Here is an 18237-nt window from a genome sequence, read left to right as displayed (position 1 = left end):
TTTTTTTTGTTCAGGTTATTAAAACTAAAATGAAATAGAAGGCTTTTAATTGAAAAGGTATAACTCAAAAAATTTAGAAATCGTAGGTATTTTCACAAACAAATAAAAATTTCAAAACTTGATACGTGCTTTACGGTGAAAGGAAGATGGATATTGAAGAAATTGCGAACGCTGCTTGTGAGAATTTATTGCCCTTCAAATCTCAAAAGCGTTATGAAGGTACATACACTTATTTCAAAGATTGGATGCAAAGAAGAAACGCAACAGAGTTGACGGAAAATGGAGTGGCGTACATGGTGGAACGCTCCGAAAAACTGCAATCACCTGCTAGTGTGTGGTGTGAATATTCAATGTTGAAGACCTGTTTTCGATACAACGAAAATACGGATATATTAAAATTCCATGGATATACCTCGAAAAAGTCGAGAATTCTTAACCATAAAGATATAGTGTACAGGTGTCAAAATTTCGATGGATTTGCAGGGTATCTCAGTTATTATGAAAGATAGAAAGTTGGGGCTTTCGCGAACCTGAGCTGCTTTTTTGTGAAATTTACAATGGCGCAAACCAAATTTTCATAGCCCTCTTCGTTTTTGATATACAGGGAGTGTTTCAAAATTTACGATTTTCAGACACCTCCTGTATCTCGGTTATCCGGAAATGTAAAATCGGGTTCTAATAGATTTTTTCACGTAGAATTTTTCTACTCATCACGGTTTTTGAGTTATAAAGAGTTAAGTACTTTAGAAGTTGAGTATTCAGTGTTTGAGTTGTGTTTATAACTCAAAAACCGTGATGACTAGAAAAATTTTACATGCACCATTGGATTCCACGTGAAAAAATCTATTAGAACCCGTTTTTACTTTTTTACTAAGTTTCCGGATAGCCGAGATACAGGAGGTGTCTGAAAATCGTAAATTTCAAACACTTGCTGAATATCAAAAACGAAGAGGGTTATGACAATTTGGTTTGCGCCATTGTAAGTTTCACAAAAAAATACATAGCTCAGGTTCGCGAATGCCGCAACTTTCTATCTTTCATAATAACTGAGATACCCTGCAAACCCATCGAAATTTGGACACCTGTACTTCTTCCGACAGGCATCAGATGAAGTCTATTTACTACTGAAGGTATTTTAATGTCATTTGTAAATTTAACCTAGTTTTACAAAAATATTTTTATTTTAGACAGTAATGATTAATGACGAACTATGCAAAATGAAGTTAGCAGATATTAATATCAGCGAAAAATTTGTTGTGATAAAAAATCCTGACTCTAAAAATGGTACTCAACGTTCGTTCGCAATTGTAAACAAGTCGACGATATTAATTATATAGACACGTCCCAAAAGTATTGTAAGATTAAAGAAAAAGTTCCTGACACTCCTCGTTTTTTTCTGCAATACCATACTGGAAATGTACCAATCAACCCGTGGGAAATCTAATAAAACTTAATAAATGACCAGTTAAAAGTACAGAAATATCACATTTTAATTTCAAACCTCTCCTAACTAAATAACACCAACTGTGATTTTCATAAGAAAAACTATAAATAAGATGAATAACAATATTAAAAAATTGATACTCCTGGTTAATAACAGTCAAAAATGACTAATCATCAACAATTATGAAGATTCACCGTAAATGAAACTTACAAGTTCTCAGACCCAACTTTTAGAATAATTTTAGCTAAATATGGCGGCACATAGCGGTAATTTTTTACACGGAAACTATTAAGGAAAATACTAAAGAGACAAAAAAGTGCCACTAAAGAATGAGCTTTACACATTTTTTTATGTTAATATTCCATAAAAAAAATCAAGGGGGTGGTGAATTTCATCCCTTTAGAGGACGCTAGAGAAGTTTAAGGTATGTTTGAAAATATGGTCTTAACCAATAGTAAATACGTAGAAAGTTTCAAATTCTACGGTTCACTTACAGCCGAAATACAAAACAAAATGTAAATTTTGGCTCAACTTTGCAAGCTTATAGGTTGAAAACAAAAGAGTTGCGACCCTACGAGTAAAAAGAAAATGTAAGATACCAATGGCACATAAACACTTATTCAAATTTTATTATAAACTCCAATATTTCATCAATTTAGTAGAATTTCTTAGTTATCTGAATAAACAACTTAATGAAAAATTGCTAGGTATTTCTTTTATATCTCTAAAAACATTACGATTTCGAATTATTTGTGTTTATTTACCTTAGTAACCTTACAATTGTTAGATTATTAATATTCTTTATTGAATACTTAATATTTATTCAGATCAATCGAATGTATGTTACAACATACATCTAATACTGTATTATTTTAATAGTACATTAAAAATAAATAAAAATACAGAAAAAAGTGTTCTAAGATAAATTCCTATCATATACCTCTTAGTAAAACTTCTGCCTGCCTATGGTAAATTTTTAAATCACAATATATTTGATGTACAAGTAAAATTTAATTTACTAAATTACTAATATTGTTATTACTGTATTTGTCTTTGAAATTGCCCTTATTTACCCTACAGAAGAATTACACGGCTTAATAATATTTCACACACGCGCACACGAACTCACAAAACGAAAAAAATTAATCTTATTTCTGCCTCCTTTGTACTAACGATACAAACAACGAATTTTTTTTCGACAAAACTTAAATGAAACTCCATCAAATAGTAATTATAAAAATCAACAATTCACTCAAATATATACAAATTTAACTAACATCTAAATTTATCTACAATTTATACACAAAAAAAGAAAACGAGACACTCCGCGAGCTTTCTTCTTTTTCATTTTAAAACATAAATATCACATAAAAGTAAACGATTTTTCTGATCCTCAATTTTTTATATCGCTGTTTGAGGATCATTCGTCGTTGGAGGATCTACACCAATCGTTATATTGGCACTGATGGTCGTTACTCGTCCGCTTATATTCAAACCACCCAGTTTGGCTCTTTGGTAAGCAGTTACTGTATTTTGTCCTAAAAATCTGTTGAAGAAAATTATATAAGTATCGATTTAGTATTGATTTTTAGTAATAACTTACTTGATACAAACATAAATAATCAACAATGCTATGCTAGCTGCGATTATTCGAATATAAGAATTCTCAAAAAGTTGTATTACAATCCAAGCTCCAGCTACTGTTACACAAAGTACTGTAACAATCACAGCTGTGCTTCCCCAATGTTGAGCAGTAAATCCTTTTTCCCAATCCAATCGCGTTGTACAATGAACATCATACGGTTGTTTACAAACTTTACAATGAAGTTTTTCAACACTACCTGAAGGACTTTCCATTAACCATCGCTTTAAACAATCATGATGAACGCTGGATAAATCCCCTGTACACGCGCATGGTTTAATAAAAGGTTCGTTTTTGTCGTCGTAACAAATCCAACACTCTTCAGTTTTTTCAAATTCATCCGATTCTAAAGTACAAACTTCTTGGCTAGGTAAATATTCGGAGGTTTTTTGATCGAGTTTTGCTAAAAGTTTTTTCGGATTGAGTATCCATAACTCCGAGGGCTGCATACAGTTCCAAAGTACAGCCGGAAACCAGATTGCAACGCCGATTTCGACGACGCGGAAGAGGATATCGTGCCAATTTCGCGAATAAACCGGCACCTTCGTCTTCCAAAACTCGCTAAGCGTCTCCGAAAATAAGAAACCCACAATTACAATGAGCATCAAAGCGTGGCTCAATAGTCCAACTCTAGATTGGTGCAACTGAGAGTTATTTATTTCCGGGCGAAGATCGTCTGGGCGAAGCGGTTCGTTTTCGGGGGTACTTCCAATTTGAACTTGTTTTGCGATGAAACCACCTCGCACTTTGAAGAAAACTTCAACGCCGTATATCAAAAAGAAAATTACAACAACGAAGAGTAAAACGGCGTAACAACCATTGAAGAGATGTGTGTAGAAGTTTATGTCGTCTGTTGGCGAACTAGCGATTTGGGTTACTACAACTTCTGCCAATAAGAAGCTGTAGCTGATTATGTTGAAGCTGATGAAGCCAAAAAATGATTTTGACAGGAATTGAGGTCGTTCCCAACAAATATCACGTAGATGGAAAACCTAAAAATTAATTAATAATTAAAAAAATTATTTATAAAGTATATCCGTAAAGTAGCGTAGATATAGACGATAAAATCATTATAAATGGTTTATGGAAAAATCCCTGAAATGATTTAAATTTGTTTCAATTTTTTGATGATTTTAAATTTTTTCCGCCATTTTTAAACGAGTTATGACGTCATCGATACTTTTTCAGTAATAATTTCCTAAGTGTCAAAAACTGATTTAGTAAAGTTTGTTGAAGTATGGTAGGGCGCGTGACTTTTATAGGAGCATGGTTAATAAGGATTACATTATTAAAAAAATCACTATTAAATTGCGAAAATTTCTGACCATAGTACCTAAAGATATGATCTACGGGAAAGGGTTTTATCATTTTCGAAAATATGTCTATTACGTTGAGTTTCAGGAGCTGCAGAAGCTTAAAACGCTATGTACAGGGTGTCCAAACTTCGATGGGTTTCCAAGGTATCTCAGTTATTATGAAAAATAGAAAGTTGCAGCTTTCGCGAACATGAGCTACTTTTTTGTGAAACTTACAATGGCGCAAACCAAATTTTCATAGCCCTCTTCGTTTTTGATATACAGGGAGTGTTTGAAATTTACGATTTTCAGACACCTCCTGTATCTCGGCTATCCAAGGAATCCAATGGTGCACGTAGAATTTTTCTAGTCATCACGGTTTTTGAGATATAAACACAACTCAAACACTGAATACTCAACTTCTAAAATACTTATAACTCAAAAACCGTGATGACTAGAAAAATTCTACGTGCACCATTGGATTCTACGTGAAAAAATCTATTAGAACCCGTAAAAAGTAGCTCAGGTTCGCGAAAGCCGCAACCTAAGTTGTGATGTGTTTCTTTTTCCATTACCTTTAAAATAAGGTAAAACTCGATAGGGGTTGCTATTTAAAAATGTAGGGGTGGTCATCCAATAAAAAAACTCTACATTGCATGGAAGTTCTAAACTATCTAAGAATGTAGTTTTTATGACTCTTTAGTGATCCCCAAATTTTAAAATTTTTTTCTTCACTCGTTCAAAACTTATAGCTCCGTCCCGGCAGTTTTGAGAAACCCTGTATAAGAGATACGAAAAAAGTAGGTACCATGTCGCGGTCTCTTTTTTCGAGGCTAATCCAATCCCGCAAACACTAAACCTCTATCTTCTTTTGTTTTCAAGTTATACCCAAAAAGTTAATCAATCATTAGACGCATTATAAGTTACGATAGTGAATCATGGACCTTGACTCAGAAGTCGGCAGAAATTGAAAATATTTTTGAAAAAAAGACATTAAGGAGAATAATAGGGCTAGTGCCATATTATGCCATATTATTTAACCATAAACTGCAGTTCATCAGACTCCAGCGTTTAAGGTAGGCTGGTCAGGTGATTAAAATGGGAGAAGAGAAAATGCCTAAGCGACTAATCAATAGAAGGATGCATGGAGAGAGACTGGGAGGGCGACCGAGGATGAGACGGGAGGATGAAGTCGAACGGGATGCTAAGGATATAATTGAGGGTTTGAAACTGGCAGAGACAGCGAAAATTAGATGCTGAGGAAGACCAAGGCTTGATTCGGGCTGTAGATCCATAGAGAAAAAGATATTATAATATAACTTACTGTTGTTGTCCTTACAATTAATTACATGCACTTATTGAGACGGAAAATAAAGCTGTACTGTTCACAAGACATATAGTCTGTCACTTATATAAATGATATCAAATTATAAAAATAGGGTTCAACTTTGATAAAGAATAATAGCCTATAAACAGACTGTACTGATTCTGGTCTTATCACCACATTAAGATACACTTATACCAACATACAGTCTCCTTGACAACTTAAACACTTATTTTAAAAACGATGCATATAATAACTTGTTTATTCTTAATAATTACCCTCACTTTCCACAAAATAATTTAATAAAAAGTTGTTAAATTGCTTCTCATTAAAGATACACGTAAATTTAATATTATGTGGAGAATTTCAAATATTAAAATAGTAAGAAAAATAATCATAATGTCTTTTAGACTTACTTTCTCTAAGATAAGAGGATCATTACTTATATTATTGATTAAAAAAAATTAGGGTTTAAATTTTAGGTAATAAATTACTTAATCCATCAAAATGACATTAATTTAGCCAAAATAAATAAGTCAATTTAATTAAGAACTCACCTTAAGTTAGAATTAAAAAGAAACAAATAAAAAAATGTTTTTTTGCGAAGTTATTTACACTGCACGGATCAAAATTGTTACGACACTAACAATAAGCTATAATTGTTTGAAATAATAATCAAAATAAGTACGACGGGTACATTTGCCCTGATAAGCAAGTTAAAATTGACCTGTTCATATCAGTTCGCTCGCACTAATCGAAATAAATACTTAACATCCACAATTATTTATGAGTACCAATGCACTCCATGTTTATGTTACAACAAAACAAACACGTACAATTTTATGGTCCCATTATTTAACACCAAATATGTAGAGCAGTAATTTCTTCCTAGGGCCGTACAATGAATATAAATTACAGTGATTACCTTATTAAGTTATTGTTAGTTGTTATATTACGACCTCTTTGTTACTATTTTGTTAATAACCCTATTAATTTGACATGATTAATTTAAAAATAATTTAATTCAATAAAAAAGCAAACAAATGGTTAAGAAATAGCCTTTGATTGTTCATGGAGATTATTTGTTAATAGATAAGATAGTGACTGATTTTTAGACGCAATAAAAAGTATTCATACCTCTGCCCAAAAACACACCAATAAAGATGATCCGGACATCAACAATGGGTAATAGGCCGATAATAAACTCCTCGACCATCCAAATTTAAAATTTTCCTTAAAAAAAAAGGTTAAACTTAAAATTAAAAAAATTAAAACAATTTAACTTACGGGTGATAAAAAGTATCCCCCACGTATTGCGCTCGCAAGAAATGTAACAAAGTAGAGAAGTTTTTGTGTTGTAATCTTGCACGCTTTAAGAAACGTGGGAGCCTTCAGTCGCCGATACTCGAATACGATACACATCACGAGCTGAATTGCGCAAACTAATGCTACCAAAAGAAATAATCCTCCAATAGCCGCGTGGTATGGCAAATTGGGAAAATTACAATAGTCTCCGGAGTAGCGGATTTCGCAGTAACAGGTGCCATTGTGACACTCCCCGCGACCTGAGCAGTCGGAGTTGCAGGTTTGCAGACCGGCCATTACCAAAAGTCTTCGGAACATTCCAACTGATATCTAAAACCTGAAATAATAAAAAAGTTGTTAAAAAATCGAAATAAATAAGAAGTTTTTGTTTCCACACATAAACTGGTTATGTATCATTCAAAAACACACGTTGTGGATTAACCAGACAAATAAACAATTTTTTGCGTGTTTAAAAAAATATCTACCAAAACAAATCAGTTTTCTTTTTTTAATTGTATAAAAATAAAAAGGATTAATGATGACTAAACTTATTTTATGAAATCATCCGTTTGATTCTGAAATATATATATTATTCAATTGTAATCCAATTTTAGGCCCGGTATGCGCATGGAAATTCATTCAGTTTTAACAATTTTTTTGCAATAATGTGCACTTTAACACGCTATTATAAGCCAGATTATACAGAGTGTTTCAGAATTGCACAACACAATTTAAGGGATGTATTCTCCAGCACAAAATAAACAAAACAGTTCATGTAAACATATGTCTCAAATTAATTTATTACCGAGATATTGAAAATATACAATTTTATTTTGTCAATGAAGCGGTCAGAGTAAATGTTCAAAATGGTTCCCGTTTTGTTGAATGCAACATTGATGAATCCAAGCTTCTCTGGCAAGTTTTATAGCATCAGGACGACCATTGCTAATTATTGCGGCTTCCACGCTGCGATTTCTGAGCTCTTCTTGGGTGCCGATAGGCGTAGAGTAAATCATAGATTTCATGCAGCCCCACACAAAATAATCTAACGGTGTTAGATCAGAAAACCATGGTGGCCAATTCACAGGTCCGTTTCGACCAATCCATTGGTTACCATATGCTCTGTTTAAATAATCAGTGGAAAGATGAGAAAAGTGAGAAGGGGCACCGTCATACATAAACCACATTCCCTGCCTATCGGCAATCGGAATCTCTTCTAAGAGCTCATACAAGTTATTTTGCAAAAAATTCAAGTAAGATATTCCGAAAAGCCTGGGTGGTAAAAAAAAGGCCAATGAGATTGTCGCCAAGAAGACTACACCAGACATTTAAGGAAAAAGTATATTGGTAATGATTAGAACCAATCGTATGAGAGTTTTCTTCGTGCCAAGTATGGGTGTTTCGAAAATTAATAATCCCATTTCTGGTAAAACAAGATTTGTCAGTAACTAGGAGGCAGCTCAGGAAGATAGGGTTTCGCCAACACAGGCGCTGCGACTAAAAGTCCCATAGCAGAAAACAGCTCAATTTTTATACTACCTATTAAATTTTGAATTATAACCTAAATTGTTTTACGGCAAGTTGTTTTATTAAAGTATCTTAAACCTGAAAATATTAGGGTATAAAACGGCAAGTGATATCTAACTTTCATCAAAGTTAACATTTAATAATTTGTAAACTACATAGGTACGAATACATTTATTGTATATGTTTATTTTATTGAAAATATATTATTCGGATTCATTATCCACGTCTCTATCACTACTACCTTTAAGGCAATTTTAACAAATTGATTTAACGTGCTTTTTCAAACATAAATTATAGGTTTACACTTTTCGCGTTTGTTCTGGCGTCCTTCTTCGATTCTATGTAGTAAGCTTCGCGAAGCTTACTTAGCATCGTTTCCTTCTAATAGATCTTCGACATGTTCCAGGTTGATTGTTGTCGTCTGGTGTTGTTGGCTGAGGCTTTGCTAGCATCATTTGGCAATGACTGAATAAGCGAGTTCCTCTTCAATTGTTCGGCAACTAACTGTTCACCTTAAGATATATTCGTTGCCATTGCCAAAAAAAATAATTCTAGCACTTATCGCTGCTGCATTCAATAGATGATACGATGACCATCGGTCATCACCTTGTTGCTTTGGCAACGTTGTACGTAGTACAACAATTTATCCACTACGTCCACTCCAGATTTTATACTATTATAGTGTTCAATAATTTCTGGTTTTCGTTCCCTATTATCTGCCACTGCATTGTTAGACGTATACAAGCTTGATAGCAATACAACAGTCTTACCCTTGTTTGGTACGTAGGAGACAAGGGTTTCGTTTCTTGCGTAACCGAAAATGCCGTCATACTGTACTGTACGTTTTGGCAAAGCAAAACTTAGTGGCAATTCTCTTTTGTTTTTCCGGGCAGTTCCAACACACGATATTTTCTTCTTTTCCAAAGCTTTTACAAGCTTTAAAATTGTAAACCAATTGTCTGTGGTAATATTTCTTCCGCTTTCATAAATTGGCTCTGAAATTCGCATGACAATATCTTCTGCAGAATTACTTTGTTTGTAGGGTCCGTCAGGTTGTTGGCCGTAATAGATCTCCATGTTGGCAGTATAAAAGAGCTTTGCGTCGACAAGACAAAACATTTTTATACCATATTTTGTTGGCTTTGACGGTATATATTGCTGGAAACCACAACTACCACGAAAGGCTGGAAGCATCTCATCAATAGTGACGTTTTCGCCTAACTTGTAATGTAATTTATAGTTCTCAATAAATAAAACAAATATTTCACGAACTGCCGCTAACTTGTCAGTTTCACACCTTCTTTGTCGTGTAGATCGGTCATCAAATCGGATGCATCGTATCGCGAAATTGACATAACCATTTTAAAGATATCGAGTCCTAAGCCATTAGATAACCAAAAATCACAAATATTTTGATGACCGTCTCGAAAAACTCCTGCCAAGCATAAAAACCCCAGTAAAGCTTGAATTTCAATAATGTCAGAGAGGTTGCAATCTCCATCGCGAACAAATTTTTCTTTTATATTCAATATGTACTTATTTGTACTGTCAACTATGATGCTTAATATATTATTATCAAAAAATAACTTAAAACAATCCTGTTCACTTTTAGCGTCTTTTGCAAATCTACCTACTACGCCGGCTAATTTTACTGAAATATTATGGGGCGTGTGTGAGTTTATTTCCATGGTGTTGTTTTTCATTGTATTCCATCTTTACCTGCCAAAACTTTATCTACATCAGCGGCATTAGCAAAGTCATAACAAGGCTTTTTGTCCATTCTTATACACTTGTTCTTGTTTACTAACAATAAACCAAAAAAGTTGTCTATTCTATAACGAAACTGCCCGATCAACGTAGAATAAGTGAGAAGTAAATCCCAGCGGGGATTTTCGTCGTATTACAAAACATAGGATACATTCATGAATGCAACACAAAAACGGTTTAATATATTTTTATTCTTATTTTTATATAAAATTGATACCTAAAAGAAATGCAGAACTAAACAATTTACTAACACGTAAATAAAAAGGAGATATCTAAAAAATAAAACTGCCGAATATGTGCCTGAACTACCGAATCAACGTTCGCCGAAAAAAAGGAAACGTAAATACACGCGCTGGGATTTTCAGTCCCAAATCATGTACGCGCGGCATTGTTTGAGTGTTTACAAAGTAATAAAACTGAACCTTCCTTTGAAACTCATGTAAAGAGTTCCTAAAACATCATTTTGAGATCTCAAATATCCAGAGAGCCGTAGCTGTAATAGTTTTTACGTAATTATAAAAATGGATTGCCAGTCTCATGCGCGTCTATTCAAGGGTTAACAACATGTTTGTTTATTCTGCAAAAGTGAACAAATTTGTGGTGTCTCCCATGATAAATAGTAAAAGATTAAATTCTCCGAACAGCACTAGAAAATTTTTTATTAATAATTAGTGTTAAACACTAATTAACACATTTAATAGTAGATATTTAATCATCTCTCAAGCAAAAAGAACAATATGCGATTGTTGTCTATGGCTATTTGTTTAACGCAATACTTTTAGATGTTTTACTTCAACTTTAAATATCTCGGTAATAAATTAATTTGGAACATATGTTTATATGAATGTTTTTGTTTATTTTGTGCTGAAGAATACATCCCTAAAATATTGCCGTGCAATTCTGAAACACCCGGTATATATAAGTCATTGCATATACTGTTGTGTAACTTTAAAGGGTCAGTAACTATTTAGTAGCGCAGTGTTATACAAGACACTAAACGTAACTGTTATTACTAAAGTTTCAGTTAAATTCGTGTTGAGTCGTGTAAATAAAATAGTTCCACCGGATCTCGTAATAATTAATAATATCATCCTTTAATAACTCTGGAATTAGTGGGAGCTGACCCACATGTATTATACCTGCAATTAATCAACACAAGGAAGAATTTTACAGTTTCAGCGTTCTTTACTGACCTCGATGAATTTTAGACGAAACAATTATCTGCAAATTGTCGGCAAATAATCTATAATCTCAAAAATTATGATAGGCGAAACTGTTTATTTTTACACAATATTATGGAGTTTAAAGGGGAAAGAATTTATTACTTTAAAATTAGAATTTATTTTATTATTATTAGACAACAGCGTCACTTGAAAGGCATATGAAGAAGATGATTATTGCAATAAAAATATACAACAATCTACTGAATAACAACTAAAATTAAAGATAACCCTAGCACTAGAACTAGAAACATTCAGGTTTAGCGGTGCGTCTCTTAAGACGGCTAAATCCGAAGGTTTTTAGGTCTAGGTCTAGTGTTAGTTCTATTTTTAGTTCAATAAAAACATACAACAATCTAGCGGTGAATAATAATTAAAACTAGAACTACCGTCCTTGATTTATACATAGTATAGACAATTCTGGGAATAACCCGAGTTGGATTCTATATATGAGTGCTAACATTTAAATATTTTGTCCGTTATATCTAGGTTTTACTGTACCTGCAAAATCACTAAACTTATCTCATCACTAGCCAGCAATAAATTACCAATATTCATCACAAAATAAAAACTTGACTTACCAACCTTTTCAACCATTTTGTTGGCTATACGACAATCTTTATTAAATTTTGTAGTCAATTTTTATATTATTAATTTTTCATGCGAAGTGTGTGTATTAATGTGCGTATAGTAATCTTAATGTACTTATTACTTAGCAAGTATTCCAAGACACAAAAATTTTCTCAACCGTGGAATGCGGTTCATATGGTTTATGATGCTGTTTTGCTCAGAATTAAGAAATTTTAATAGGCAATTAAATCACGCCGTGATTGCTACTAAACGTTACATTATTGTTTTTTAACTTTAACAATTTTAGAGGTAAAATTACAGAAACAACTCCAACATCGATCAATTTAGGCAAAACAAACAACAGTTTCTGTTTTACGTAAAATTAATTTTTCTGCTTGGATATATCAACAACTCTCCAAAAGTATTTTTATGCAAAGCAGCAGAAGAAAAAATTGAAAATTGACTGTAATTGAATTTGTTTAAATAAGTATGGATTTGAGCCATTATAAGTTATTTTAATGCATTAAAGAAAGATATTGTATTAGATATACAGTGAAATTCCCCTAACTCGAATCACTAAGGGAGCGGATTTTTTTTAATTCTAAAATATTAAAGATTAATATTCAAAATTTTAATTATAGTAGGCGAGGAAAACGTTAAATGCCACTTAGTTACTATAGTAAAGGGAGTTTACTGATCATTTCATTCATGAATTTTTCGAAACGAGTTTCCCGCTTAAAAATTCCTCATTATCTTTAAATACATAAAGCGATAAAATTAAAAAATGATTCTTTGAAAATGATAGATAAGGCATATATCCCATATAAACATCGTTTCAATGGAAAGTTCGCTGCCCAGTTTATGATCCCTAATCTTCCTATATCTCACCCAATTTCAAAAGAAAAGGTTGCTAATATGGAAAAACTTCTAAATCTCATGGTTGGGGAAAACTGGGAAGATACTACCGAAGATTTCATTCATTGATACCCAACTGATGACACAGTCTGTAACTGTTTAGTTCCTGAAGTTGTTGTTCAGTAATTATTCATTAATTAATACGTTTCTTTTATTTTTAATAAACAAACTTTATCTACAAATCATTTTTTATTGGTGAACAAAGTCAGGGATAAGACACTGAGAAATTTAAATCAACTATTCAAAGTTTTTATTCGTTTTGTACCAAAAACCAAGTTTATCCTGCATAATGATACAAGACCAACTTTCTGTCATGTTCGTGCAAAACCATATAGTAATTAGATAGTAATTAGTAATTCCTGTCCGAACCCGCCTACTATAATCAAAATTTTGACCTTTAGCGCTTACTATTTTGAAATTAAAAATTAACGCTTATTTTCCGCAAATGCACCATACATGCGATACATCATTGGAAAGCTAAAAATATGCCCTTTTCATTAACATCATAATCAAGTATAGTTTGTATTTAAAAAAATACAACTTTGTTTTCAACGGCAGTATGTTCTACTTAAAAAAGTGTCTTAAGAACGTATCAACCCCATTTCTCTAATTTCAAAAATAAACGAAATATGAGCATTTTTTGAAATCACGAAAATTTGACTTTTTGGCTATAACTTAAAAACAAAAGAAGATAGAGGTTTGGTGTTTGCGGGATTGGGTTAGTCTCGAAAAAAGAGACCGAGACATGGCACCTACTTTTTTCCTATCTCTATCTCTCTATAGTTTCTGAGATAGCCTATAATAACACCCAAATTTGCCCACCCTGTACAGGGTGGTTCAAATTCGATGTCCGAATAGGCTAACTCGGAAACTATAAGAGTTAGAAAAAAAGTAGCTTACATGTCATGATCTCGTTTTTCGAGATACTGCTAATGCCGAAAACCTCATAGTGCTATCGTCTTTTGTTTTTCCCCTAGAGGCCAAAATTGGAAATATCGTAAAACCAGCAAGTGCAATTATTTTCGTTATTATTATAGGTGGAATATTATAACTAAGACATTATATGGACACTTTTTTATAGAGAATTGAATGACGTAGTCAAAAAAATTTTTTCGGTTTTAGATTTTGAGATATCATCACAATTTTCGTTTTTTTAAATGGAAACAACCACTGATTATTCGCTTATTAAATTCGTTATTTTTTTCTGATTACAAAAATATAGGGTTCGACAGGTCTATTTCTTATTGTTTTAGAATAAAGCCAAAAATAAACTTTTTTTTTAAATTTGCATCTAGTGTCATCGACGAAATTAAATTTACAGTTTCCTGTAAATTATGGTACTATAACTAAAAATTAAAAAAACAAATTTCTGATGTTTGAAACAAATAAATTTGTTGAACTATTTAATTTATATATGTTTTACACAAAAGTTGGAATAGATTGCATTATTTCACATTTTTTATTAATATTTAATATTATTACAGGATTTTTAAAGTGACACTTTTTGAATACAAACAAATGTTGCTATGTTTATTTGAATTCAAAAGAAAAATATATGAGCGCCATCTATCAATAATTTATTAAGTCATTTAATAATAATATTAAATATTAATAAAAAATGTGAAATAATGCAATCTATTCCAACTTTTGTGTAAAACATATATAAATTAAATAGTTCAACAAATTTATTTCTTTCAAACATCAGAAATTTGTTTTTTTAATTTTTAGTTATAATACCATAATTTACAGGAAACTGTAAATTTAATTTCGTCGATGACACTAGATGGAAATTAAAAAAAAAAGTTTATTTTTGGCTTTATTCTAAAACAATAAGAAATAGACCTGTCGAACCCTATATTTTTGTAATCAGAAAAAAATAACGAATTTAATAAGCGAATAATCAGTGGTTGTTTCCATTTAAAAAAACGAAAATTGTGATGATATCTCAAAATCTAAAACCGAAAAAATTTTTTTGACTACGTCATCCAATTCTCTATAAAAAAGTGTCCATATAATGTCTTAGTTATAATATTCCACCTATAATAATAACGAAGATAATTGCACTTGCTGGTTTTACGATATTTCCAATTTTGGCCTCTAGGGGAAAAACAAAAGACGACAGCGCTATGAGGTTTTCGGCATTAGCAGTTTCTCGAAAAACGAGATCATGACATGTAAGCTACTTTTTTTCTAACTCTTATAGTTTCCGAGTTAGCCTATTCGGACATCGAATTTGAACCACCCTGTACACTACACACAAATTTAGTACAGGAATCACATTTTATGGAATGCTTTAAGTCACTTCCTCGACATTGATGATATCGCAGCGTTTGGGTTGTTGACGGTCAGTAAGTTATTTTTCTTCCTGTACTTTCAATTGCAATTTTTATACTATTTGATATTCCCGTTCTATCTTTTTCAATATTTCATGCTCCACGATTAATTTCGGGTTGAATAAGTAATATACCTAGTTCTTGTAAGAACATTTTCCTTCATCTTTTTGCAGAAACATTTCCAGCCAGGAATTCTAATCAGGAATTTTTTTAAATAACTCATGAAAAATGTAAATGGCCGTTTTCTAGTAGTTCTACGGCAACTATATTTTCGAACGATTTTATTCAAGACATCAACTCCTCTCTTTGTTTCGTTATATTCCAAGACAATATTTGGTTTGTAATTTATTTCGCAATTACTTATTTAATGTGTATGGTGCATAGATGATAAAAATATCACAAATTTTTGCGTGCGGGTAGTTAGCACCCCATTTTTTGATTATTAAATTTTTCATAGTTGTTCTACATTGTTCCAAAGCGGCAAATAGGAAAAATAAAAACTCGGGGAGAAAAACCGAAAAAACGGGTTTTTGACTAAACCACTATTTTTGGAAAAATCTGATTTTCTTTGCTGTTCTGGGTTGTTCTAGTTATTGTTCTAGAAAATCAAAATTATGGGATACATCATTACGAAGTTATAACTAAGAATAGGTTTGGCTGCCAAAATGTCGAGTTGATTGCTGTGACCATAGTTTTTCTATTTTCAATTCCATATTACAAATATATACTTATCATACCTAAAGCAATCTGGAACGCTATTATTTTCACTAGAACAACTCTATAAAGAACATTTTACTCTTTGAAAATTGAAGTTTTTGGAAGTTTCAGTCAGTAATTCTTGCATCAGTGGTTAGTGGTTGCATCGGGGGTCTGTTATGGTTTGGGCTGGTATCAGTATAGACAACAGAACTGATCTTGTTGTTGTTTCTGGTAGACTAAATGCCATGAATTACATCGAAAACATCTTGGACCATGTGGTGCCTGCTTCATCTGGGGTCGGTCAAGATTTCATCCTAGTGCAGGACAATGCATGCCACGCAGGTGTGAGGATATAGGTCGAGATTATAAATGCATTAATTATCTTGATTTCTTCGATGCCTGCATTTTTATGTAGTACAGTATTTACATTTTCCGATAGTGATATAGGAAGGGAATTTATCTGCTTGACAATTTTGTCTAATATTTCTATAGACTTTAACAGAGGAAGGTTTCGAGTTTCCAATTTTTATATGGTATCGGGTATGTTGCTGAAATGAGTTGTAATTAGAGCTACATTTTGCTTGATGGAAGCGTCGTCAAATGCTAACTGACTTGAATAAATTGCTGTGGACTCTGAACAAGCAAATTGACCAACTACCTGTTTTATAGCCTCAAAATTCTCTGCATAAAACAATACAGCCTTCAACCAAGTACCCCATCGCGTTATTACAGATTCGGGAGGTAGTGCTAGATTTGCCAGTTGCTCTTTATAAACTTGTATATGCAATGGTGCTTTCAAAAACACTTTCTTTGTCGATGAAATCAATTTGCTAAACAAGTGCTAAACAGGTGACATGTATTAACTTTAGATAAAACACTTGCAGAGATTGTCCAGCTTTTACCATATATGGAACAGCGAAGGAAAAAACTAAAGAGACAAAAAAGTACCAATAATGAATAAGCTTTACAACCCATATTTTTTTATGTTATTCCATGGCGTTAAAAAGTTGTTATAAAAAATCAAAGGGGTTGTGAATTTCATCCCCTTAGAGGGCGCTAGGGAAGATTAAGGTATGGTGAAAATAAGGTATTAACTAGTAGTAGATACATACAAAATTTCAAATTCTATGGTTTACTTATACCCGAAATAAAAGATAAAGTGTAAATTTATGGCTCAACTTTTACAGCTCATAGCTCGAAAACAAAAGAGTTGCGACCCTATGTTTATATAAAACACTTGTGTTATTTTGGCAAGTACTACGTCCTAGTAAAGTTTCCCGATTAAAAACTGAACCATCCACATGAATTTGTCGTTTCATCAGCTGATATCCAGAGCAAATTGTTTGCAAGATCGGCACGGATTTCATTTAACACATCTTCATAGATTACTGACAGGTCGTTTTTTCGAATCGTAGATTCTTCAGGGACTATCTGATTTGTACAGTACTTCTTAAGGAATCTCTGGCATACAGGATTATTTAGTTAATGAAATGGAATATTCCAGCCAATAAAAAACTCACATAAACCTTTATTAAATTCCTTTTTTTTAGGAGTCCGAAGTAGAAGGCGTAATTAGAGTCAGTAGTTGTTGACTTGTTGAAGGGTTATTTCTTGCTGCTGCATGGGAAGCAGTGGAGACATGTTAATCAATCTGATTTTTTTCGAAGGTATTCGCTTATTACAAACTTTGCAGAAAATCACAGCGCCATCACATGTAAATTGACCTGGGTAACCTTTGATCCAAGTTAGCATTAAAATCTGAAAATTCTTTTTCACCGGCGGCATCGTCGAAATAAAAACAACACTTCCGTAGATACACAAATATAAGGGTTAAATGAATGCGCATGGCACAAATTGTAGAAATCGCATTGTCTTATCTTTATTCCCGTCCCTCTCATTGTCGACCATGATCGCACTCATCGACGTATCTTCGATGAACGCTTTTAATTCTACAGGCTTCGTTACCGAAATAAGCATGATCGACAAGGAAGTACTAATTTATGCAATAACGCTGTAAATATGGAGTTATATGCATTTGCATATGCAGATATGCAAGTGCATAAAATCCGATGTTTATTAAATATCAAAAATACAATTTAATTTGGGTGGTTGCTGTTAGATGAGGTGAGCATTTGTTTAACCCTCCTCATACGAGGTGGGATATCATATACTCCAGCATTTAAAAACACAAAAAAA

The 18237-nt window shown here is 32.7% G+C and overlaps 1 protein-coding gene across 2 annotated transcripts in view; it reads right to left on the bottom strand.

Moving 5' to 3' along the window:
- Positions 1 to 2057: 2057 nt before the first annotated feature.
- LOC111415239 (uncharacterized) overlaps positions 2058 to 18237 on the bottom strand; it is a 21868-nt gene continuing 5688 nt past the window's right edge. For both annotated transcript variants that reach the window (XM_023046806.2, XM_023046805.2), the window contains 4 exons: positions 6993 to 7347; positions 6843 to 6938; positions 3048 to 4078; positions 2058 to 2990 (listed from right to left, as the gene is read on the bottom strand). In XM_023046806.2, coding sequence (XP_022902574.2) covers positions 2846 to 2990; positions 3048 to 4078; positions 6843 to 6938; positions 6993 to 7328 — 1608 coding nt within the window. In that variant the 5' untranslated portion in view covers positions 7329 to 7347 and the 3' untranslated portion in view covers positions 2058 to 2845. The remainder of the gene's footprint in view (positions 2991 to 3047; positions 4079 to 6842; positions 6939 to 6992; positions 7348 to 18237) is intronic.

This window comes from Onthophagus taurus, chromosome 7, assembly GCF_036711975.1.
Source record: "Onthophagus taurus isolate NC chromosome 7, IU_Otau_3.0, whole genome shotgun sequence".
In the NCBI taxonomy this organism is placed as follows: domain Eukaryota; kingdom Metazoa; phylum Arthropoda; class Insecta; order Coleoptera; family Scarabaeidae; genus Onthophagus; species Onthophagus taurus.
This window is presented reverse-complemented; position numbering and strand designations above follow the sequence as displayed.